General features: G+C 37.4%; 1 protein-coding gene across 5 annotated transcripts in view; it reads right to left on the bottom strand.

Moving 5' to 3' along the window:
- Positions 1–4300: 4300 nt before the first annotated feature.
- Positions 4301–25000, bottom strand: part of LOC127938329 (tyrosine-protein kinase fynb) — a 74435-nt gene continuing 53735 nt past the window's right edge. For 2 of the 5 annotated variants that reach the window (XM_052534867.1, XM_052534866.1), the window contains 10 exons: positions 20727–20825; positions 19178–19281; positions 18745–18894; positions 14999–15163; positions 14355–14510; positions 11124–11303; positions 10575–10651; positions 9956–10109; positions 7913–8044; positions 4301–5080 (listed from right to left, as the gene is read on the bottom strand). In XM_052534867.1, the coding sequence (XP_052390827.1) occupies positions 4872–5080; positions 7913–8044; positions 9956–10109; positions 10575–10651; positions 11124–11303; positions 14355–14510; positions 14999–15163; positions 18745–18894; positions 19178–19281; positions 20727–20825 (1426 nt within the window). In that variant the 3' untranslated portion in view covers positions 4301–4871. The remainder of the gene's footprint in view (positions 5081–7912; positions 8045–9955; positions 10110–10574; positions 10652–11123; positions 11304–14354; positions 14511–14998; positions 15164–18744; positions 18895–19177; positions 19282–20726; positions 20826–25000) is intronic. The other 3 variants (XM_052534868.1, XM_052534869.1, XM_052534870.1) reach the window with 3 other exon arrangements.

The following is a 25000-nucleotide window of genomic DNA, read 5'->3' as shown; positions in this document are numbered from 1 at the left end:
ACTGTTTGCCCCTTATCTTCCAGGCCAGCCCGTAACACCCCTTCTGCCCCTTGGTTATCTGATGTTCTACGCGAACACCGTTCTAAGCTTAGAGCTTCTGAAAGGGTGTGGCGCAAGTCCAAAAATACTACTCGCATGCTTTTTAAAACATTTTCCTCACTTCTTTGTCCTCCCCCTCCTGCATCATCTCTAATAGCTGATGACTTCGCAACGTTTTTCATTACTAAAATTAAACACATTAGTGCACAGTTTTCCTCACCACAATCATTCAAGCTCATAACACCAGCAAACGTACACTCATTTACATCCTTCTCTTCACTCTCTGAGGCAGAAGTCTCAAAACTCATCCTTTCTAATCACCCTACTACTTGCCCGCTTGATCCTATTCCATCTCATCTTCTTCAAGTAATTTCTCCTGCAGTTGTACCTGCACTCACTCACATCATCAACACTTCCCTCCACAGTGGTGTTTTTCCCTCATCATTTAGACAGGCACGTATAACTACTTAAGAAGCCCAACCTCAACCCATCTCTTTTAGAGAACTACAGACCAGTTTCTCTTCTTCCTTTCATTGCAAAAACACTTTAAAGAGTTGTGTTCAAACAAGTCTCTACATTTCTCACACACAACAATCTCCTTGACAGCAACCAATCTGGCTTCAGAAGTGGACATTCAACTGAGACGGCCTTGCTCTCAGTTGTTGAAGCTCTAAGACTGGCAAGAGCAGAATCCAAATCTTCAGTACTTGATCTGCTTGATCTGTCCACTGCTTTTGACACGGTTAATCACCAGATCCTCCTATCAACCCTACTGGCAAATGACATCTCAGGAACCACACTTCAATGGTTTGAGTCTTACCTATCAGATAGGTCCTTCAAAGTATCTTGGAGAGGTGAGGTGTCCAAGTCTCAACATCTAACTACTGGGGTGCTTCAGGGCTCAGTTCTTGGACCACTTCTCTTCTCTGTCAACATGGCATCATTAGGTTCTGTCATTCAGAAACATGGCTTTTCATACCACTGCTATGCTGATGAAACTCAACTCTACCTCTCATTCCATCCAGATGATCCGACGGTAGCTATTCGCATCTCAGGTTGTCTAACAGATGTTTCTTCCTGGAAAACTGACCATCACCTTCAACTCAACCTTGCCAAGAGAGAACTGCTTGTGATTCCAGCAAACCCATTGTTCCATCACAATTTCACCATCAAGTTAGGAACTTCAACCATAACTCCTTCAAAAACAGCTAGAAGCCTTGGAGTTATGATTGATGATCAGCTGACTTTCTCAGACCACATTGCTAAAACTGTCCGATCCTGCAGATTTGCTTTATTCAACATCAAAAAGATCAAGCTTTTCCTTTGGAACATGCTGCACAACTCCTTGTTCAAGCTCTTGTTCTGTGCAGGCTGGACTATTGCAATGCCCTCTTGGCAGGTCTTCCAGCCAATTCTATCAAACCTTTACAATTAATTCAGAACGCGGCAGCAAGATTAATTTTTAATGAGCCAAAAAAGAATACACGTCACACCTCTGTTTATCAATTTGCACTGGCTTCCAATAGCTGCTCGCATAAAATTCAAGGCATTGATGTTTGCCTACTTCAGACTTATGTGCCCTCTAGAAGCTTGCGTTCTGCAAGTGAACGTCGCTTGATTGTGCCATCCCAAAGAAGCACAAAGTCACTTTTACAGACTTTTAAATTAAATGTTCCTTCCTGGTGGAATGACCTCCCCAACTCAATCCGAACAGCTGAGTCCTTAGCCATCTTCAAGAATCGGCTTAAAACACATCTCTTCCATCTTTATTTGACCCCCTTTATCACTCAATATTCTAATTCTATTCTTAAAAAAAAATCTATCTACCTTTCTAATCTTTTTGTATTCTATTTTCATTTATTATGCAATTATATATATGTGTGTATGTGTAAAGACCTCTAACTAGCTTGCTCTATTCTTTTTTTTATTCCGTTTTCTTTTTATTTATTCTATTATTTAAAATCCCATGCTACGTGTACTGTGTTAACCTAACTGAGACTTGTTATAGCACTGTCTGCTAAATGAATAAATGTAAATGTATATATATTTACATTTAGCTGATGCTTTTATCCAAAGCGACTTACAATTGCTCTCTCTCTCTCTCTCTATATATATACACATGTCAGAGGTCACACGCCTCTGGAGCAACTAGGGGTTAAGTGTCTTGCTCAGGGACACATTGGTGTCTTACAGTGGATTCGAGACCGGGACTAACAATTATTTATTTATTTTTTGTGTGTGTTTGGCTTAGAATAACTATACATCATTATACTCTCATACCTTTTGTTTTTCTTATATTTTTAATTGTTTTTAGGTTTATTTTTGTTTTGATTTTAAATGTTAAGTTTTGAAATTTTGTTGTATGCATTTGTCATTTTTATCTAATTTCTTTATTTTGAAAATGTGTATAGGTAGTATTTATTTTTTGTTATTTTAATACTACAATTGATTGCTTCTATAGTCCTCATTTGTAAGTTACTTTGGATAAAGCATCTGATAAATGACTGAATAAAAAAGAATCAAGTTTTAATTAATGTAGAGGTCTCAGACTTCCAAATTAAAAGTTTCTCTGATTTCTTTTATATACGTTTTGTTCTCTCTTAAAACAGTTTAACATGGTTTTGTGCATTTGTGTCATCTATTCTATATCTATATCTATATCTATATCTATATATTTTTTTTTTGTATGGTTCTTTAAAGGTTCTTTACACACAGTAACAGATTCTTTTAGAACCTGAAGAACCCTTTGTACACAGTTTTGTGATCCTATTTCTCCAGATCTCAGGATTCATTTGGATGAATTTTAAAGGCCGTTTAATTGTGTCCATTTATAATTAGTGGTGAAGATTTGTTCAGTTCCATCATGGAGGACACACACAAATGAAGGTCTGTGGATGATGCAGTAAACATGGAACTGTATTATATCCTACAAAATCTAGACCGACCAGAGATATATGTGAGGATCCTGTTTGTGGAGGGATGTGTTCTCTCTCCACTGCTGTTTTCCCTCTACATCACTGTACAAGACTGTACCTCTAAAGAGGGATTTTTTTTTAAGAATAAGAAAAAGGAGTAAAGCTTGTAAAGAGTGTAATATATATATATTATTTTTTTTTCCAAATGGGAAATATTTAGTTCTGATGAACACTTTACAAACCAACAATGGAAAATGGTAAATGGACTGCATTTGTGCCCCCTTAGTGCCCTCCATGGAGAACAGAATAAACGGCACATGAAAACTGAGGTGTGTGAGGATAGAGACCAGTTGTCGTGGAGGGCAAATGGAACCTGATCGATTTAAATGAGGTTGTGTCTGAAACCAAAGACAGCCTTTTTGCTTACTCACCGCCCAGTCAGTCAATGACTCAACAAACAGCGTTTCTGTAGCATTTCTTCAGACTGGCTTCCAAGGCACCATAATGTCATGTGAAATTATCAAGAGCATATCCTCAGCGGGACAACTAAACAATTTACACCTAAACAGTTCATAGAGACAGCTTACAGTAAGTATACATATTACTACTTTAAGATACTAAAATGCATCTTTTAGAGGTAGACAAGGGTCTTTTGAGGGTACTGGCCCATTGACAAGCTGTTGTACCCCAAAATATAATTTAATTTAAATCTTTCGGACAATACATAACTTTAGCTAGATTTGCCGAAGACTTATTCAGCAAGATTCACTTTAAACTTTTTCTCTGCCATGACAGTAGTTGATCTATAAGAGAAAACTGATAGTTGAAGCAGAGTTACTGTGAGATGTTCTCTTGTGTCCACAGTACATCTGCATACACGCAAGTGTAACATATGAATCAACCCTTAATAGACAGGATGCTGGATTCAGACATGCCTTGGGATCTTCCTACCTCTAAATTCTGTATTAGACTGAAGCTTTTTCAAGCTTCAGAAACAGCCTACGTATGGGGTAACAATACCTTTTAAACAACCAATTTTCTTCCACCATGAAAAAGAAACATCCATACTCAAGAATACCCGCTAGTTGGAGAACTAAACACAATGCATTTTGTTTGTGAAGATATGCTGACATATGGCAGTTATTAACATTTGGCTAGAAATATAAAAATGTTTTGTCACATTAGGTTAACAACTAATAATTTGGAGAGGACACAGTTCTCAGAGATTAACTAAATATCAACTCAATTTAGTATCTTAAGCACTGTAAAATGAAAAATAAATCAAAGAAAACATGACAAATCAATTTCCCTTGAAGGTTGAGATATTTTAAGAACCACTAGAATAATAGACTCTGAATCTTTATTCCTCCATCTGGAACATGATCTCATCAGAAGAGGAGAGAATGAATAGACCACAAACATTCTCAAAACTCAAATATCACAAGCAGACAAGAGTTTTATGCACTGGCACACACCTAAACCCTTCATAGATGTCCGCTTTATCCTTCATGAAGAACGGGTTCAAAATGACCAAAATTGCTACTTTGCAAAGCGGCACAAAAAGATGAGCGGGGGTTTAACAAAACAATAAACATGAAGAGAAACAAAAAAAATCCATAAACAAGCATCTCATATTTACAGTGAATACAGGCATAATTTCTTATCATTATAATGATTATGGCCACAACCCTTGCCACGTCCCCTCCCTTCTCACAATTCTCCCTGTTTGCCTCCCCAGCTTGCTCGTGTGTACACCTCTCAAGCTGAAAGTCTGTGCAAACGGTTCAGTCTTCGGGTGAGCCGGAGTGGAGCTTAGGTGAACTTATGAAACTGTACATGCCTCCAGTCAGGAGGGAGTCGAGGGCACTTGGGATGGCCCAGGGAGGATAAGATCAGGGTGAGCCCAGGAAGCTGGGTTTAGAGGTTGTCTCCGGGCTGATATTGAGGTTCGGTTGCGGTGAAGTAATCCTCTAGGAAGGCCTGCAGGTACTCGAAAGTGGGCCGCTCTTCAGCATCCTTCTTCCAGCACTGAACCATCAGCTCGTGTAGAGAGATCGGGCAGTCCTGGGGAATCGGCATCCGGTAGCCACGTTCCACTTGTTCCAGTACCTCTCTGTTATTCATCCCTAGCCAAAATTACATGAGAGTTTTAGCATAACAATGCTGTCAGTATGTTTATCTTATTAGAGATTTTAGGAAGACAAAAGATATAAAGCAGTTTCTCAAACCAGGTTCTCAATTCTTGCACTCAAGGTTCACTGTCCAAACTCGATCAAACTCTCTTGCCTGCAACTTTGCAGTAATCCTGAAGACCCTGATTATCTTATTCTGGTGTGTTGGATTAGGGATAGAGCGAAACTATGAACATAAGTGGAGCTTAAGGGCCAGAGCTGAGAACCCTATAATTGCTAAACAATTAATTTTGGCTGAATAAATATCAAGAACAATGGACTTCAGTTATCTTTCTTCTCTTGGAAACCACAAGGTTTCTCACTCACAGTAAACAAAATGCTTAAGTGTGTAATTTCTGGAAAACAAGACAAAATTATTGGTAACACTATAGTTTAGGGAACTATTCTCACTATATAAAATGATAAATGCCATTTTTAAATGAGAACTGAACAGTGGTGGACAGTAAGTATCTATTCTTTAGTATTTAGTATTTTAGTGCTGTGTTCGACACCATGGATCATGAAATACTCATAGATTGATTACAAAACTATACAGGTGTTCAAGGGCAGGCTTTAAGATGGTTTAGATCCTACAAGTCCGATTGCTACCACTTTGTTAATTTAAACAGGGAGTCATCTCAATTATCACCATAAAGTATGGAGTGCCACAAGGATCTGTCCTAGGTCCTCTGCTATTTTCAATGTACATGTTGCACTTTGGTGATATTATTAGAAAATATGGGATTAGTTTCTACTGTTATGCTGATGATACTCAACTATATCTCAACGAGACCAGATAAACCTTTTAAATTACCTAAGCTCAGAGTGTATTAAAAATTAAAAAGATTGGATGACCAATCATTTTCTCTTGGATTACGATTTACAACTAGATGGATGCACTATTAATTCCCCTACAGTCAAAAATCTGGGTTTTATATTAGACAGCAACTTGTCTTTTGAAAATCATGTTTCCCATGTTACAAAAACAGCATTCTTCAATCTTAGAAACATTGCTAAACTAAGAAAAGTGTTTCCTATTTCTAATGCAGAAAAGCTAGTTCACGCATTCCTGACCTCTAGACTGGACTATTGTAATGCACTTCTAGGTGGTTGTCCTGCATCTTCAATAAACAAGCTACAGGTAGTCCAAAATGCAGCGGCTAGAGTCCTCACCAGGTCAAGAAAATATGATCATATTACCCCAATTTTACAGTCTCTGCACTGGCTACCCATTAAGTTCTGTATTAGTTACAAAATATTGTTACTTACCTACAATAAGCCCTTAATGGTTTAGCTCCTGCGTACCTAACTAGCCTTATACCATGCTACAATCCATCACACTCCATAAGGTCTCAAAACTCTGGACTTTTGGTAGTTCCTAGGATAGCAAAGTCCACTAAAGGAGGTAGAGCTTTTTTGCATTTGACTTCCAAACTCTGGAATTGCCTTCCTGATAACGTTCGGGGTTCAGACACACACTCTCTGTTTAAATCTAGATTAATCTCTGAATGAAGGATTCAATTGCAAAGTGGAATGATCCGACTGTAGCTCACTGATTCAATGATCCAGTCAGAGTGAGTCTTCATGTCTAACTAAAAATTAACTAGTAAACAGGACATATTTAGGACATGACTGTCAGTTATTTGTGACCTACATCTGTTTTAAAAGGGCAAGCTGTGTAAGACCAGTGTATGAAATGTCTACATTTGTGTGTCACCTTCTGTTCAGGGTAGGCTACTTTAGGTATAAAAACTGTAAATAAAGTTAAAAATAACAAATTTCCTTGCTGCCATAGCAGTTTCAAATGATATAAAAATAATATGTCTGTGTAGTGTTTAGTAAAATTTAAAAGAGTACTTTTATTTGAGTAATATTTTTGCCTTGCCTTGATATGTGTACTTCGTCCACCACTGAGACTGGACACATCTAAACCTTACTAGACCATTTAAAGCTGCATGTAATTTCCATGCCATTAGCTGCACCAAATAGAACTAATAACATTTTAAATGCAATAAATTAAACTCTTTTCTCAAACACTCCCTCATTAGTTAGTTCTGCCCAACCTTACACCATTGTTTTGCTGAATAGCCAGTGTTGCCATGGTGAACTAGTTGGGATGCTCAAATAAACAGAGTTTTATATGTATGTGCTGTTATCTGAATAGTTGTCTTCCAATTGACCTACATCATCTCTAATTTGCACAGCAAAAGATTTTCGTTACAAAGCTGTTTGTATCAAAGATGTATTTTCATAGATACAGTACATTGAAATGTAGCCACTTTTGAAATAAAGTACTAATAAAGAGATCCATTAACTAATGTTGCAAAGTACATTTTTCATCAATCTCTCAATCAAACCAGGAAATATCAGATCACCGTTTTCTAAGCTTTGGGCGGCAGGGTGATAAGACCTGCTTCTAAATATTAGAGATCTTGGGACAGAACTGCACTCATGAAGCTAGAAGATTAATCATCATCATGAGGGACATGACCACATATCAACAACACTAAGACAGAAACGCCTGCAAACATCTGTGGATGATGCAATACTGTGCTGACACAATGGCATTTCACACTCCCCTAAATTCCAGCCGTGATCAGTGGAACTAGTTTGTAGAATTGTGCAGATCTTTAGTTATTCACCATGTATTTGACTTCATTTTTACACGGATTTATACTGATGTTAATGAATACTTGCTTCGGTTACTTGATCTAATTAGCAACACACTGTATTTCCAAAATATTCCAACACAAGTTGATCACCCAAAGCAGGCGATTTAAGATTTACCTGGATATGGAACTCTGCCTTTAGTGACCAGCTCTGTAAGCAGGATTCCAAAAGACCAAACATCGGATTTAATGGTGAACTTCCCATATAGAGCTGCTTCAGGAGCCGTCCACTTAATAGGGAATTTTGCCCCTATGATACAGACATGGGAGAAAGAAAGAGATGTATTCAAAAAGAAATGCACTGAAATGTCTCACTGGAACAAAATCATGAAGTCAAAATATACTTTTTACACTTCTTTCACCTTTAATGGACAGGACAGTAGGATGAGAGACAGGAAATAATCAGAGACAAGACTAGAGCAGGACCGGGAAACAACCTTAAGACGCCTGAAGCACATCTGAGCTATATGTGAGAGCTCCCATAAGCCACTTCTCTGACTTTACATTTATTTTCTTAATACATATCTTACATTATTCTCAAACAATCTGTATACACAATCTTTCACCTAGATTTAGCAATTTGCTGCTTTTCTAAAATGACTTTACTTTTCTGCTGATGTAACCAGTGCGGTGTGTTGACCAATAATATCAAAGTTCACTTTTCACCATTCAATCAAATCTCAATCTGTAAAATCAAACAATCTGTAAGATGTAACTCCTTTGATGTATAAAATAAATTAACATGTAAATCAACTGGGAAATTATTTGCTTTCAGAAGTGAAGGTTTTTAGCACAAATTATACGGGCAGTTTGGAGGCTGAAATTCATATTCAAGACATTTTTATGGGATTGTGACAGGTCTTCCTTCCCCTTGCCTGTTTTACTTAAAATAAATTGTGACCTTTCATGTAACGTTTTCTGAGCAGCTCCCTCTACTCTGCTGCAACCTCTTTGGCTGCTACTGTATCTCTCTCTGCACCACAGATACAGGTTAAGCAGTCTGCCAATGAGAAAAGTCTCTTAATCTGCTAGAGACCAAACGTGGGAAGAAGGTTATTCAAATCACAAAATGAAATGTGGAGCATATATACCTGGACTAGAACACAACACTGTTTTCTTCTTAAATAAGAGTATGCTTTAGGATTTGCAACCTTTTTCAGTAATTAACATTCACACCAATGTACTACTGTGCAGACATCTAAGGGGCCGTTTACATGACAACATTTTCAGGCAAAAACAGGAAGCTTTTTATGCGCTTTGCCTGTTCAACAACATTTTTGGAACTGAAAACTGCATATTTGTTGAAAATGGTTTTCAAAGTGCAAGTATTTGAAAAAGGCACTGTTATCATTTCTGTGTAAACACCCAATACAGGAATCTTTGAAATGGTAAAGTCATGCATGTGCGTAGTATATGTTAGGTATGTAGACATTTTGACAAATTGTCAATTTTAAAGGCATGCGTGAACACACATACACAATTGCAAAGTATGTGGTACTGTTGTTGCTGCTCAAGAGTTTGCTAATGCTTCTTCAGCAAAGGGTGGATTTACTTCACCATTATTACAACCAACAGCAGAAATGCATTTAATCATCACTTCCTTACAGGTACTGTTTACCAACAAGATGACGGAGCCAACTACTGGCCTGGCATATGTAACACAGCGTTTGTGGCTGTTTTCGCAGATATTTGTAAACAAATCATTTTGAAAACGTCTTGTATACGTGAAACTTTTTAAAAACGCAAGGGAAAAACTTTTTCGTTTTTGACTACATGGTTGTGTAAACTTAGCCTAACACTAATCCTAATCTTTTCTTTTTAAATTTTGTATTTAAACATGTTGTCAATAGAACACAACCATATTTAGCAGAAGTAAAAAAAAGGGTTTGAGGTAAATAAAAACTTTGTGCATCACCATTTAGAATAATGTAAAATATTCAGCTAAATTAACATATTCAGATTAACATATTCAGATAAATTAACATATTCAGATAAATTCTACTTTTGTATTACACTGAAAAATGTTGAACGACATAACTAAAGAGTCAACTATTATTTTTTAGCATGCCATGCTGTGGGACCAGCATCCCAAACAATACATATGTTTGTGTCCAGACAGTGTGTGAAAGAAGAAATGTGCTTGGTGGCAAATGTTTCTTACCTTGTCGGGCAGTGTACTCGTTGTCTTCAATAAGTCTGGCCAGGCCAAAGTCAGCGATCTTACACACCAGGTTATCTCCCACCAGAATGTTAGCAGAGCGCAAATCTCTGTGAATGTAGTTCATCCGCTCGATGTAGGCCATGCCTGCAGCCACCTGCACACACAAATGCTTACACTGAAATGTGCTGAGCAAAGTCAAATCCGTAAGGAATAGTGCTGAGGTTACTTTAGGCCAAACAAAGAAATATTACCTTTTGGTTGTTATAGTGCTGATACAGCATGATACCGTAAAGTAATATAACTTCATGCACACAACACGGGCCTAAACGGATTATTTTTAGATGGAAGCAAACTAAAGCAGGGTTATTTTCATCCTGCTATATTTGTTACATCATTGATTTACAGAGGCCCCAAAAACTATATTAAGTAGTATACCTATTTTTGCATCATTTAAACACTGTGATGATGAGTAAGAACATGTCTCTTTCTGAATTAATTTATATCTTTCTTTGAAATAAATGGTGCTAATGCAATTTCAGACATGGATTGTTAAGTGTGGCTGTAATGTCTAAATATTTTCGGGAACACTGTAGAACAGGTTTAAGTGATGCTGCTCTACCTGGGCCGCCATGTCGACGAGGTTGGGCAGCTTGAGTGCACGTCCCTCCCCATCCTTCAGGAAATCTAGAAGGCTTCCTAAAACATACAACATACAGTACATGTTAGCTTCATCGATCCATATAATAAATGGGCTATTTTTCTTTTAAAATGTGGTTACTTCTAAGAGAGGGTGGATTATGATCATGACTAAATTATGTTTTGATGCTACATAACATGTGTAGAGTTCAGGCATTTTCTCCTCCAATTTCCATTAGTTTTTCTTGCAGTATTAGGTTAAATGTGTGCTTCCTCCATTACAGCTCTTCAAATTAAATTTAGCCCACTATAATTTCTTTATCTTTCTGTCCAATAAAGCAGAGTGTTTTGAGTCCCCAAGTGACAATTTCTAAGTTTAGAACATCAACCTTCAATCCTGATTTATCTTTAATTGGATTTTTTTTTCAGTCAGGCCTACAAATCCCATCAGTGTTGTTAAAATAGATACATTCTATGTCTGTCCTCTAGTTAACTCATTCTCTTTACTTTTACTATGAAAACGACTGCTGACCTTTCCCCATATACTCAGTGACGATGTAGATGGGCTCCTCAGAAACGACAGCATAGAGCTGCACTAGTTTATCATGGCGTAATTTCTTCATGATCTGCGCTTCCTCCAGGAAGGACTCTGGAGACATGGTTCCTGGCTTGAGGGTCTTCACAGCCACTTTAGTATTGCCATTCCATGTGCCTGACAGAAACCACACAGCAGAGAGTCAGAACAACAGCACAAAGCTCCTAGCTGAACAGCATGCCACAAAATGACTTTCATGCACTCCAAAAAAAGTTCATGCAAAATTAACATGCAATTAAAGCAGCCATTATCACACAAGTACACTCATGGGGAATTCACCATGAATTAATTGTACACATTTACAGAACTGTTTTTTTTGTTTGTTTGTTTGTTTTAGTACTCTTAAATTAAGAACTATGCGGATCAACACAAAGTTGTGCTGAATGCAATTTGTTGAACGTGTGCTTGACTCAGTGGCTTCTTATGCAATCTATAATATATTATTTTAAATATGTTTAGATATTTTTGTTTGCAACAATTTTTGCAATTTACAACAATTTTCAACCTACATTGTACTTGTGATTTGTAGCTGTTTTTCTTCAAGAGATTTCAATGGACAGAAAAAAACAACTTTGTTAAATACACAGCACTGGAATCTGCTTGCCTTTAATTGACACTGTGATGGTGGACATTCTGATCATTTTAAGTTTGTAATTTAGCCTGTACCACATTAACAGAGACAACTGGCTCAACCAATGAAATGAGTTTTGGACTGGACAACCTGACCAATGGCAGATGGAGAAGTACTTTACATATTGAATATTTTGTTTAAAACTGAAATACTTCTGATGTTACAAACATCATCTCATGTTTACTAACAGGCGATGTCAAGGTGGTACTCAAATGGTTACATCAGATGTGGTACCTGGTTTTTAAAATCTACACAGACACACACACACTGATCTGTGTGCCTTTGTTCATGATTACCAGCAGTGTCCTATAGGCAATAATTCTAAAAGGCAGATTCTACAGGGAAGCTCATCATGCTCATCTACAGGGAAGTATGGGGAAAAGTGAAAGATTAGCATAAAAGCACACTTATCTTGAATCAGATTGCTTGTGATAAATAGATGTGACACTCATGGCTCCACTTGATACTTACTGCTCATATTCTTACCTCCATTTACTGACATGATACAGACATGATGAAGAATCACTGAAGCTCTCACAATAATAATCAAAACAAATCAGAATGTGTAAAATGTGCATGCAAAAAATATCCCAAGTTTGTCCGTCAGGTAAAGTTTGTTTGTGAAAAATATTATAATTAATAATAATAATAATATCATTATTATTATTATTTAATCATACAATTATTTAAATTATTATTATTATTTTTCAGATATTCATCTAATCCTTGTTTGTGGTGTGGGTACAAATAAATGGTTTGTGATCCATAATGAAGGGGTAAGACTAAAAGACTTGCAAGATCCCTCTAGACTAATTAATTAATAAATGTTTCTTAATGTTTCCTAAATGTTCATTAAGAAATAGTTCACCTGCATTGTTTGCTCACCGTCCAAACCTGTATGAAATAAGAGGATTTTTGAAGAGATTTCAAACTGCTCTTTTACAGCAGTTCATAGTAACAATGACTGTCAAATTTCAGACAGGATTAAAATAAAAAAGTAAAAACACACACACACACACAAAAAAAGACCCGTAAAAGTAATCAAAATGACTTCAAGATTTCTTACTTTTAGTTGGTATGGACCAAGTCATTATTCAGTATAATAATTTAGGGGGGACTTACAACATTATCATGTTGCTTTTCAAGAGTATTGTGCAAGTGATTCAACAGTTTAAACTAGTATACACTACAACTAATATAAGTGAAAGGAAATACATAGTGCTTTAAATGCTTTAAAAGTCTATCTAACGTCTCAGTTATGTATGGTAACCCTCGCTCCCTGAAGGAGGGAATGGAGACATCGTGCCGGTGGCCAACAAATTGGAATATCACTTCGATAGACCAATCTACTTTGTGTGTAAACTATACGAGCCAATGCATATTGGCATGCAGTTATTTCATCCAGGTGCAGCTGATCACAGCGTGAGTATATGTGTTGGGATGGGACATGACGTCTCTGTTCCCTCCTTCAGGAAACGAGGGTCACTATATATAACCAACATGTTCCCTTTCAGTCAATCACTCTCAACGTCATGTCGGTGACCAACGAATTGGGATTCCCTACCAAAGCGCCATGTATGCTGCTCCATCCACTGCCCTGTGCGAGCCACCTGCACTCCTTTTTGGTGTAGGCAGTGCACGCAACAAGAAGTTCCACTCACCATTGTCGAAGCAATACCCACTCAGTGAGATTGGTTAACACTGGGAAAACATACCCGTTCCACTTGAAGGAGGCCTCAGGAGCAAATACACATTTGAACATTCGTTAGGTGCATATGGAAAATTGGAGGTGATTGAAACCCTCTTGGAAAATGGCAGGAGGCTCTGGGAATGCTATACCGTGGACTTTACATAAATAGATTCCACTTAAGTCTCTCATATGGAACCCAGCCTTCCACCAGTTCTCAAAGATTCAACATTTGAAGGCCTGGCACCAGTCGCTCCCCCACGTCTGGCTACCAAAGAGACGGAGGACCTCGACAGGCTCAATAGTACAGACAATCTGGAGTCGTTTTAGCAAGCCGACACTAACCGGGGCCTCTCAGTGCCACTACCCATTTGATGTGAGAACACAGGAGGATACCGGGTCTACACGAAGGCTATAGAACCTAGCGAAGCCCAGCCCACAGTTCTACAGAGATCTGTCAGCGAGGCACCATGAGCCAGCGCCCAGGAGGATGTAACACTTCTAGTTGAGTGAGCTTGCAACATGAATAGGCAGGGCGCACCCTGTGCCTGACAATTATAAAAAAATAAACAAATACATAAATAAAAATAAATCATTATTAAATAGATGTATGAATGAATAAATACATACATACAAATATCAAAAGCATTTTTTTGTTGAATTGCTTAAATAAAGGTGCAAATGAGATGGTTGAGGGATGTCAGAAGATTGTCATAGGAATGACGGGAGCAACCAATATTTTGTATCAAACAGGATTAGATGAAAATGTTTAATTAATAAAAAAATCTTAATTTAAAACCTAAGTTTGTGTGGAGGTCAGAGCATGTGGGAGAGGAGGCAACTGTCTTACCACACCAAACATCAGCAAAACACCCGGCCCCCAGCTTCCTGTCCAGCGTCAGAGACTCACGGCCGATTTCCCAGGAATCATGGCTAAGTCCCACCGTATCAGGGATGTAGACCATGCACACACCCGTTAATTGAAAGCACAAACCATCTGCACTCTCTATAAAGGGGGAAGAGTAGAGGGGTTAACTAGTAGGATGACAGGGGAACATGCAAAGAGAGACAAGGAGGGTGGTCCTGTTGTCCTGAGAGGGTCAGTCACTTCATGATGTCTGAATATTCCAGAAAAGGATGAACACATTGGCCCAGGTTACATCTACTGTAAGAGTGTGTTTTATAAAATTCGTCAGAGGGTCGACTTGGCATCCATAATGCTACAAATGCTTTTGTTACAGCTTAACATATTGAACCTGATATATTTGTTTAAAAAATAAGCTTAAATATCCAGACGTTTGTAGTAACTCCTCCTCTCACCTTGACCTTACTCCATCTCTCTCTCTGGGGTGCGCTTCCCAAAAGCAACGATGGTTGCAGGTTCCATCACTTCCATTGAACTGTATTAGTACTTGCAACCATAGTTGGCTAACGATGCTTTTGGGAAACGTACTCCTGGTTGGTTGTTGATAAGCACTGTGCGATGGGCCATACCCATCCAAACCTCCCCAAACTGGCCGTTGCCCAAGCGCTTTACGAGTTGGAGTGACTCCCGTGGAATCTCCCACACATCTTTGGTTTTGACAGACAGGTCAGTGAGCCTTGGCATCCCTTTGTGGCAAGGGACGACCAAACGACAGCAAAGCCCCGCTGCCCGCTCTGAGCGTGTGCACACAGACACATACAGATACACAAAGTCAGAGAGAGAGAGAAAAGACAAGCATCAGAAGCACTGAAAGAAGCAGTACAGCGTTTCAGCATGACACCTGCGAATGGTAATCCATGATGCAATTGTTTTTTTTTTTCAGTGGACTGCATTTGTTTGTGAAATACTGAATGTCAGTGCAAGGAATCTTTTATAACAACAATAACAACTATGACCTAATAACTGATTGAAAAACAGTGATGGTTACCAATCAAATCATTTTAATTTCTTGGAGATGTTTGCCCCTTACCGATTGGCCATAATGTAGGAGATGCCATGTTTTGACATTTAACAAAGGGTTAATGTGTGGCATTTTCCAACAACACTACAGCAATGTTCACTTCAGACTGTAAAGCTGAGATAACAAAAAACGTGGCACACACAGATGCATCATTTCAGGAATCAGTCATTGAGTGCCATCTACTCTGAGCTTGAGGAATCCAAGCATGAATCAGGCCTCATCAGCCATCAACATCATGAGTCCTCTCACACATGGGAATAAACGTTTGATAGTGATATCAAATTCATTGGCTCTCTAGATTGAGGTGTTTTCCCACTAGAGATTTTGGTACAGGCTCCAGTCAGGGTTGGGCCTGAACTCTGCAGGAAAGTAGATCTACAGGAAAAGGGGCACCCTTGCTTTAAATCAAAGTGCTTACCAAAAAAAAAAAAATTGACATCAGACTGGAGTTGAGCACAGGATAGAGCACCACTGATATAAAGTCAATTTTAAAATGATTTCTGGGATATGTCTCTTTTAGAATGCAGTACACACATCTTGAGCTTGTTTGCCATATTTGATGTGCTCCATGTATGTGTGATGATCAATGTTTATATGTGAATAATAGCCTAAATTAAATCTGTTCATCATATGCTGCATTTACATTACATAGTTCAAGTAATCCAATTCAGATTATTTTTCCCACGTGGGATAGATCGGATATAACCCACAAAGAACATGGGAAAAGCACATTGATTCCGATATTCTCAGATCAGTTTCAGGTCTCATTCATAAGTGGAAATAAATCTTATATGAATCAGATATGTGCATTTTTGTCTGCCATATAAGCAGACAGATTGGATATTCCCCTGTCAGTGCCTCAGAAAAAAAGTGACTCAGGTGGATGCTTTTCTGGGCAGTTTTGACAAGTATGAGGTTTTCCCACAGAATTTGGCAAATTTTGGACTGCTACCGCAAGCTGTTTTTTAGTCCATGGGTTAACGCAATCTCTTTCCTTGCTATTTCAACATAGGGGGCATGCACCAAAGGGGAAAACCTCATAAAAGTGCTATTGGCCTAGTTTTATTATTATTATTTTTTTTCCTTCTACATTTGGGCTCAGATTTTTTTTTTTTAAATAGCAGAAGACTTGGATTAAATTCATTCAATTGGATTATGGATTCCAATTTCTTCAGTTAATGTGTCAGTGAAAGAATCAGTGAAAAAGTGCCCCTATTATGCCACTTTTACAGTTCCTAATATTGTTTTGGGAGTCTCCTACGATAGGATTACATAAACGCAAGGTCAAAAACTGCTTTTTTTCCTCAAAATATGCATTTAATATCACCTCATTTTCCAGCGATTCTCAAACCATTAGTTCGAAGCAGTTCAAAGATTCAGTCTCTCTAAACCCCTCTTTTCTGTGTGCCTGCTCTGCTCTGATTGGTCAGGTGGTCTAGTCTGTTGTGATTGGTCTACTGCATACATCCTGTCTGAAACAATATGCCTATTTCTATAGTTCTGTATTTTGAATGCTTGATAGAAAATATAAACTCTTGTTAAACTCTACTTAAACATCTATTATTTATCACGCTTACAGGTTGTGATTCAGTGGAATAGCTGGTCAAAAAAACAGGATACTGATCCATCTTTTAACAGCAAGCATTTTGTGAATCCCGCTTTGAACTCCCCGAGATTAGAGAAGCAGTCGTCAGTAAAATGACGTGTTTGTAGGCGGGGGGAAAAGTTGTTTGTGGCCAGCCAACATAGAACATAGGCATGAATTATGCAAATGTGTTCCCTTGTGACATTTAGCCGTCACAGAAGTGGGATTCAAATGACTAATGACTCGTTTAGGCTGTAGAGAGTCGATTCTTTATTTTGGAAGACAATAACTTATCGTGCACGTTCAGCTTTACAACTTTGCAGATTGTTTACAATCACATAAAGTTACACAAAAGGCAATATTGGAAATGGCATAATAGGTGCACTTTAAGTAATTAATTCACTCCTGTTTGGTTTCATGTGATATTTTGGTGGTTCTCCTATGAAAAGTTGCACTACAATAGGATCATAATGAGTCCTATAATGATTTTAAGAGCACATAAATGGCAAAGCTATTTTAACTGCGTGCACCATGCATAATTAATGAGTTATGATGATGTATTATAATTACATCATAATGCAGAAAGTATTTAAATTAGCCCAACATGACCAACATGAAGATGTTGTCAAATCTTATGATTTTTCATTGATGTAAAATTTATTTTATTCTAACCTTATTTTAATCTAAAAATAATAAGTACTAAAATTATGTTAACTGTCAGAAATTATTTAGCTTAATATATGGGTGTAGAATGCATGATGGTCACAAGAGGGTGCACTTCAGAGAAAAAAAAAAAATCTTTTGTGCTGTGCCCAGACATTTTGCGCTCTAGGCAACTGCCTATGTCTCCTAAACCACGGGCTGGCCCTGATGGCACATATCTGTATGTGTGATATTTTGTCCTGCATATGACTTTTCAAAAATATTTTGTATATATAATTTCAGTAAATTCTGATCATGTATTTTTGTGGATCAAGTCAATACAGAATAATTTAAGAAAGAGTCCTGATGCATTTCTTGAATTGATTTTCACCCACCCCGAATTGTGACCTTACTACAGTTGTAAACATCTGATGCTATTTTTCACATTTATGATACAGATGCACCAAATAATACAATGTGAAAGGAGACCAGGGTCAGGGGTAGGCAGTGCAATTGCTTTAAGATTTGGACCACTGCCGTAACAGGGCGCATTACAAAGACATACACAAAGCTCTGCTGCTGGAAGTGAAGGCAGTCAACAATGAGAAAGTGTTAAGCTAAAGCAAACATGGCCACTTTAGAGTAGCATCAACACAGCAATTGAAGCTGATACACAGTTAAGTTCATCTGATGATGTATTATTATGAGTATCTGTGTGTATGGGAGGTAATGGAAGAAGCCACCTGCACACACTATCTAAAGTCTATATGACTCATAGATGCATTAACAGTCAATATGTTAACTGAAGCATAGACAAAGTACATCCTACTGAGAGAGACAGAGAGAGAGCGATTCAGATGAGGTTTTCTGACTGACTGGAGCAGTGCCGCCTCCTGTAGAGAGCTGCAAAAGCACTGTGAATGGCATTATAGGATACAACCATGGCTCTGTAACTCTAACAGACACGAAGTTAAAACTCTAATTACTTTGGATAATCTTGCATGTCAGATCTGCAGCTATGAGATATGAGAGTTCTGTGGAATGAGAAGCGTGTCTATGCGTGTTACCCGTGTAATGTTGGACCAGCTGTTGAAGGGTCTCAAACTGAACTCTAGTGGTGATGTAATATCCCCCACTGTCCAGTTTACGGATTTTATAATGTTTCACGTGGTCCCCCTTCACATCGTCCCAGTCACGGATAGACAAAGAGAAGGCACCTGCCACACAGAAACAAAACAGAAGGGCTGTTGTAGTGCACCAATACTCTGTAGTGTGATAAATAGTGCAGTTCAAGTACTTTAAACTGTTTATGTAAGGACAAAAAAATTAGGGTGGCTAAATTATGATTTTCATTTCTGTCTTTAGAATCATAACTGGAATCAGAATGATTAAACTCTCCATGAATCACATCCCTAAGCACAGTAGATGAACTTAGTAAACTTAGTAGTAAACTTTGTATAAACTGGTTAATGATGTAGCACCATAAGTGTAGTTTATTACCTTTAGTGGTTTCACTCTCACGGATCAGGTAGGTGCCACGCGGGTTCCCTGTGGAAAGAAGTTGCCTTTCTGCATCCTTACGGCCCAACTTTCCAAAATACCAGCTGAGAGACAGAGAAACGGGAAGAAGGTTTTTATCGAGTCTGCATTTTCTTGATACTGTTAATTAAGCCAGGCATGTTTGGATCAGTCTGTTTACATGACAGGTTAAATGCATTTCTGAACATGTACCACATCAATGCTAGACATAACATTACAAACATATCTAGAAACATATATAAACTTGATCACAAAGATGGGATGGCTGGGAAATGTTTTTACAGCTCTATATGTAAACATGTAAATATGCAATTTGAGGGGTCTTACAAATTACATCAGAAAACATCCGCAAACAAAATAATGATATCATTATATCAATGATATCATTTTTCATAGTGTAACTTAAGAAAATCACAGGAGAAACACCATAATTAAAAGTTTTGTTCGGAGCAGAAATGCTAATTTTAAATTTGTGTCTGAAATATTGAGATTTAACTAACTTGAAGCTGTGTGAGCATTTGTGTGTGTGTTAAAACATTTCCTGAAGAATAGTTTTCAGTCTGACATGTCAACATTTAGCCCAACCAATGGTGGTCTCTTCCATGGGGAGGGACTACATGTTTGTTAGGACAACAAAAGAGGGGGAGTGACAAAATACATAGGTTTCTATATGGGCATCTGAAGTACTGAATAAGGGCAAAAAGTTTCCAGTGCATATTTCACTTTTTTGATCAGTCATGTGAATTTGCCACACTGACCGAAAGCTGCTTGATTTGAAATTTATTGTTTGAGACTTCTGTGTAAAACATATCAAAACTACTGACAATAGACAATCATTTATTTTGTTGTTTTTTTTTTTTCATTACATTTTCCTGCAATTTCTCATTTTTGCACATTCAGTCTTCAGATATGGTTATGCTTTTTGGGAAATGCCTTTGTAATTTGTCCCAAACAACAACAAATGTTGCTTAGCAATGACATTCAAGAACCACCCTGAACTGTGACTGTATCTGGATTCAATTAAGAGTGAGCCAAAGTTTGTCATCAATCCTGCTGAGAGGTCGATGGTTTAAAGTAGGAATGATTACAATTACATCACTTTACCCCCACCCTTAAAACAGGCAGTTATTTCAGATTAACACACACAGACACACACACACACACACACACACACACACACACACAAACACACATGTCTGGTCAGCTATCCTTGTGGGGACTCTCCATAGGCGTAATGGTTTTTATACTGTACAGACCATATTTTCTATCGCCCTACACCAACCCTACCCCTAAACATAACCCTCACAGGAAACTTTCTGCATTTTTAGATTTTCAAGAAACTTCATTCTTTGTAATTTATTAGCTTGTTTACCCGTGGGGACCTCAATTTGGGTCCCCACCGTGACACGAGTCCCCATGAGTCTGTGTGTATTCAGGTTTAAGTCCCCACCAGAATAGAAAAACAAGTACACACATACACACACACACACACAAATCATACAATACTTACTCCTCAGCCTGGATTGAGTCCACGGGGGCGACATAATTGCTGGGAATGTAGCCGGTCCCTCCTGTAGTGAGAGATCGGGCGTCCCACCAATCACCCTCCCTGACACAAACAGACAAAAACACACGTTTTCTTCTTGTCATGGGAGAACTTGAGAATTTATTTTAGCAGACTTAGTAGATTGTCCAAGCATCTGTCCATCCATATGTTCATCCAATGCCTCACTTCATTCAACTTTCCGTTTATTCATCCATCCAGTAACCATTCATAAGTTTGTCCATCTGTCTTCAGTATATTCTCACCACAGTGTAAAACTCAACACACCCTATACACAGTTTTACCTCTTCACACACAAGTTATATAAATAAAAAAGGTATTGTGTGAAAGAGTGAAAGGTCAAAGGGAGGGGTATTCATTCCTTCATTTAGATGGACCAATAAACAGAAATACCACAAGAAAGAGAGAGAGAGAGAGAGAGAGAGAGAGAGAGAGAGAGAGAGAGAGAGAGAGAGAGATCACTGCCTATCAACTGGTCAGTACATCTGTGTATGTCTACTCTCTCTTGAACATGCCCTTCATGTAATACTCCTCTCTACTAATCAATCTCTTCCTCTCAAACACTTCACATGCAGTGTTGGGGAAAGTTACTTTTAAAAGTAATGCATTACAATATTGTTTTACTCCCTAAAAAAGTAACTAATTACATTATGGAAAGTAATGTGTTACGTTACTTTTGCATTACTTTTTAAATATGAGCAGGGCTTTTAATATAAGAAGTTATATTTATAGCAAATGCAAGCCCTTTCACACCAAAACGTTTAATAAATATAAACCTCAGGCAGAAGGAAAAGTAAATTCAGGTCTGTACAGCAGAACAAAGGAGAAGAAGGTTTGACACACTTTTAGCAATAAAAAAGACCAACAACAACAACTAAAAAACTAAACAATGAAGCTCAACTGTTAGTTTATCTAAAGTTAATGTTAAAAATTGTTTTGCTTATTATTATAGTTGAACTGGATCATCAAAGGTCAGCAGCAAAGACATTAGTTAATAAAATGGGATTAGATACATTTGTTTTAACATATTTAGTTATTGCAGGTTTGCTTCATATTCTGAGTTTGCATTTCACTGTTTTAAGTAATTTTGATGAATAATAAATCTGTGTTTTTTTTTTTTTATGTGAGTGGAATGAATATATGCACATTCACATTTAATCTAGAACTACATCATGTTCACACAGCGCACATGATGCCTCTGTACTTCAGATTTCTCCCAATATGGGGACAGGAGACTTGGCAGTCAATAAATGGGAAAACAAAGTAACTAGCGTTACTTTTTTGAGAAAAAGTAATCTCTCATCTCTCCCAATCATTGAGAAGACATGCTGTTGGGAGCAGATTAGGTTATATTAACACCAGCAGAGGGCGATCTATTGTTAAACACTCATACAAATCAAAACATACAAAATGGAATACTGGCTTTCTACCTTGCAGCACAACTCCAACTCCAACTTTATTTATGAAGCACCTAATAAAACAACTAAGTTGACCAAAGTGCTGTACGGTAAGTTCAATCAAAAGAATATAAAAGCAAATAATAAAATCATCAATACACAACATACAAGACAGACCAAAGTGTAACTAAACCAATAATACCTCGGCACTAATTCCTGATCAAAGGCTAATGAAAAAAAAAAAAAAAAGTTTTTAACTGCTTCTTAAATTCATTCTGAAATGATAATTGTCGCAAAGACACTGGCAAAATGTTCCAAAGCCTTCGGGCAGCTACAGAAAATGCTGGGTCACCTCTGAACTTGAGATTGTGTATATTAAATCATAATGATCTCTTTGACTCTTGAACATGAATAAGATCAGCAATGTATGGAGGGGACATATTCTGCAGGGATTTAAAAACAAAACTTAGAATTTTAAAATTAATTCTATAAGATACTGGTAACCAATGCAACAATCACAAAACAGGAGTAATGCGATCATACTTCTGTGTACCCGTCAGTAGACTTGTGGCTGAATTTTGAAAAATTTGTAATCTGTCCAAAAATTATGTTTGAGTACCGTAATAAAGTGAGTCACAATAATCTAATCGAGAAAAAAATTAAAACATGAATAAGCTTCTCTAAGTCTATACGTGCTAAGAAAGGCTTGATCTTACTAATCATTCTTAATTGGTAGAAGCTTACTTTGACAACTTTACTAATTTGAGAGTTAAATTTTAAAGCACCCAAGATCACACCCATGTTTTTTTTCCTAAAAGGGCTTAGTGTTCTCAAGTTAACTCCAGCTGTATTGCTCATTTCAGAGGGACCAAATAAAATGATGTCTGTTTTCGATTCATCAAAACTCAAAAAGTTAGCCGACATCCAAGACTTCACCTCACCTAAACAGACCAACAGACAACCCAAGGCACTGGAAGAATCTGGATTAAAAGACAAATATAACTGAGTGTCATCAGTGTAAAAATGAAATGACACACCATATTTATCCAAAATCAATCCTAATGGTAGCATATACAGAGGAAAGAAAAAAAGGTGTCTTGCGAGACACCACAACAAATGGGTGCCAATACAAATTCTCCCATATGGACCAAAAAACTCCTATTATGAAAATATGACTTTATCCATCTTAAGGCATTTCCACAGATACCCACAGATGTTTCAAGACGAGATATTAGTATTTGATGGTCAATCGTATCAAATGCTGCCATCAGACCTAAAAGTAAAAGTACAGTAAAATTTCAGAATCCAAGAAAAATATCTTAAAAACTCTCTGCAAAGCTGATTCAGTGCTGCAATGTTTTTTAAAACCTGATTGAAACACTTCACAAATCTCATTTGTATGAACAATTGACTGAAGTTGGGTGAGAACGCTCTTCTACATGATTTTAGCATAGAATGGAAGCTTTGACATTGGTCTAAAATTAGCTAACACACTGCACAGTCTGTTTAGAATTCAGAATTTGAAGTTAAGGAAGTAAGGATTAAAACACATTTATGAAACACATTTAACTGTTTTACATGTAGTTTTAATCAAATATGAATCAGTATGTATAACCTTTATACAAAAATGCAACCCTTGTGAAAAAGTGTGCTTAATTATAATAAATGTGGACTTCAAATCTTAAGTTTCTATTTAAATAAAATGCAGATAATATAATGAAACAAAAGACCATGTAAGTGTACTTAGTAATGATGTCACATTAAAAGTTTTACATTAGAGTACATTTTAAATTGTTGTTTCAATAATCATTTAACATGCTCTGAAGAAGTACACTTGTTTGATGTTTTGACATATTAAAGCACATGTAAAGGACCTACTTATAATTAGGGCTCAAGTCCAAAGGGGCCATGGCAACATGTCAAACTGGAATATTTTTTTTCGGTGATTTAGAGGCAGATAACATGCTTAGAATTTTATGAAACTCACAACACATATCAGAATTAATAATAGATAGACACTGGCAAAAGCTCATAAAAGGGCAGGGAGGAGGCACTCTATAGTGCAACCTATTGTCAAAAGTGGGCGGCTTAGTTTTAGCTACAGAAACCAAACTCGTTACATATATTGTACTTATTAATATGGACAACTTTCTAATTTACATTCATTAGCTACAACCAACAGGAAGTCGGCTATTTTGATTTGAATATGGATTTTGGGAAAAATATGTCTGTGAAATAATGCATTCTACTCTTTCAAAAATTATAAAATTCACACCAAACTTTGTTAACATGATGCCAAGATAATGAAGATGCTAAATTGTGAACAGATTATGGATAGCGTAAACGGTTTTGCCGTGGAAATTTATTGAAATAACAGCAAAAAAGGAACTCTTCACTCTGCCTCTCTGTGAGAGAGAGGGGAGTGGGGTGTGTGTTCGTGATGTGCGGGTCGGGGTTTCATGAAATTATTTGGCCCGCCCCGCAAATAAAGTAAAATTTCCTTAACTGCAGGTTATGAGGGGGCCTATTATGATTCAGCTATCAAACTGCCCAGTTATTTCACTTCAGCACCGCATTTCACACATACACACACGCGGAGTTAGGAGGATTAGCGCAAGTGGCCAGTGAAGTCTCTATCCACAAACAGACTACATCGTCTGCAAATACAAGGTATTTCATTGTACTTTTAACAAGTAATCAGAATTGCCTATATATGTGCAGTATTTTAAATGAGTCCTTACTAACTGAGTTTAATGCCACAGTTATGTTAGAATGCATCTCATTCTTTTTCTGTGGCAAATCATTAAAGGTTTTGGTAAAACA

The sequence above is a fragment of the Carassius gibelio genome, chromosome A20 (assembly GCF_023724105.1).
Source record: "Carassius gibelio isolate Cgi1373 ecotype wild population from Czech Republic chromosome A20, carGib1.2-hapl.c, whole genome shotgun sequence".
Classification (NCBI taxonomy): Eukaryota; Metazoa; Chordata; class Actinopteri; order Cypriniformes; family Cyprinidae; genus Carassius; species Carassius gibelio.
The sequence above is the reverse complement of the archived record's forward strand: the minus strand, read 5'-3'. Positions and strand labels throughout refer to the sequence as shown.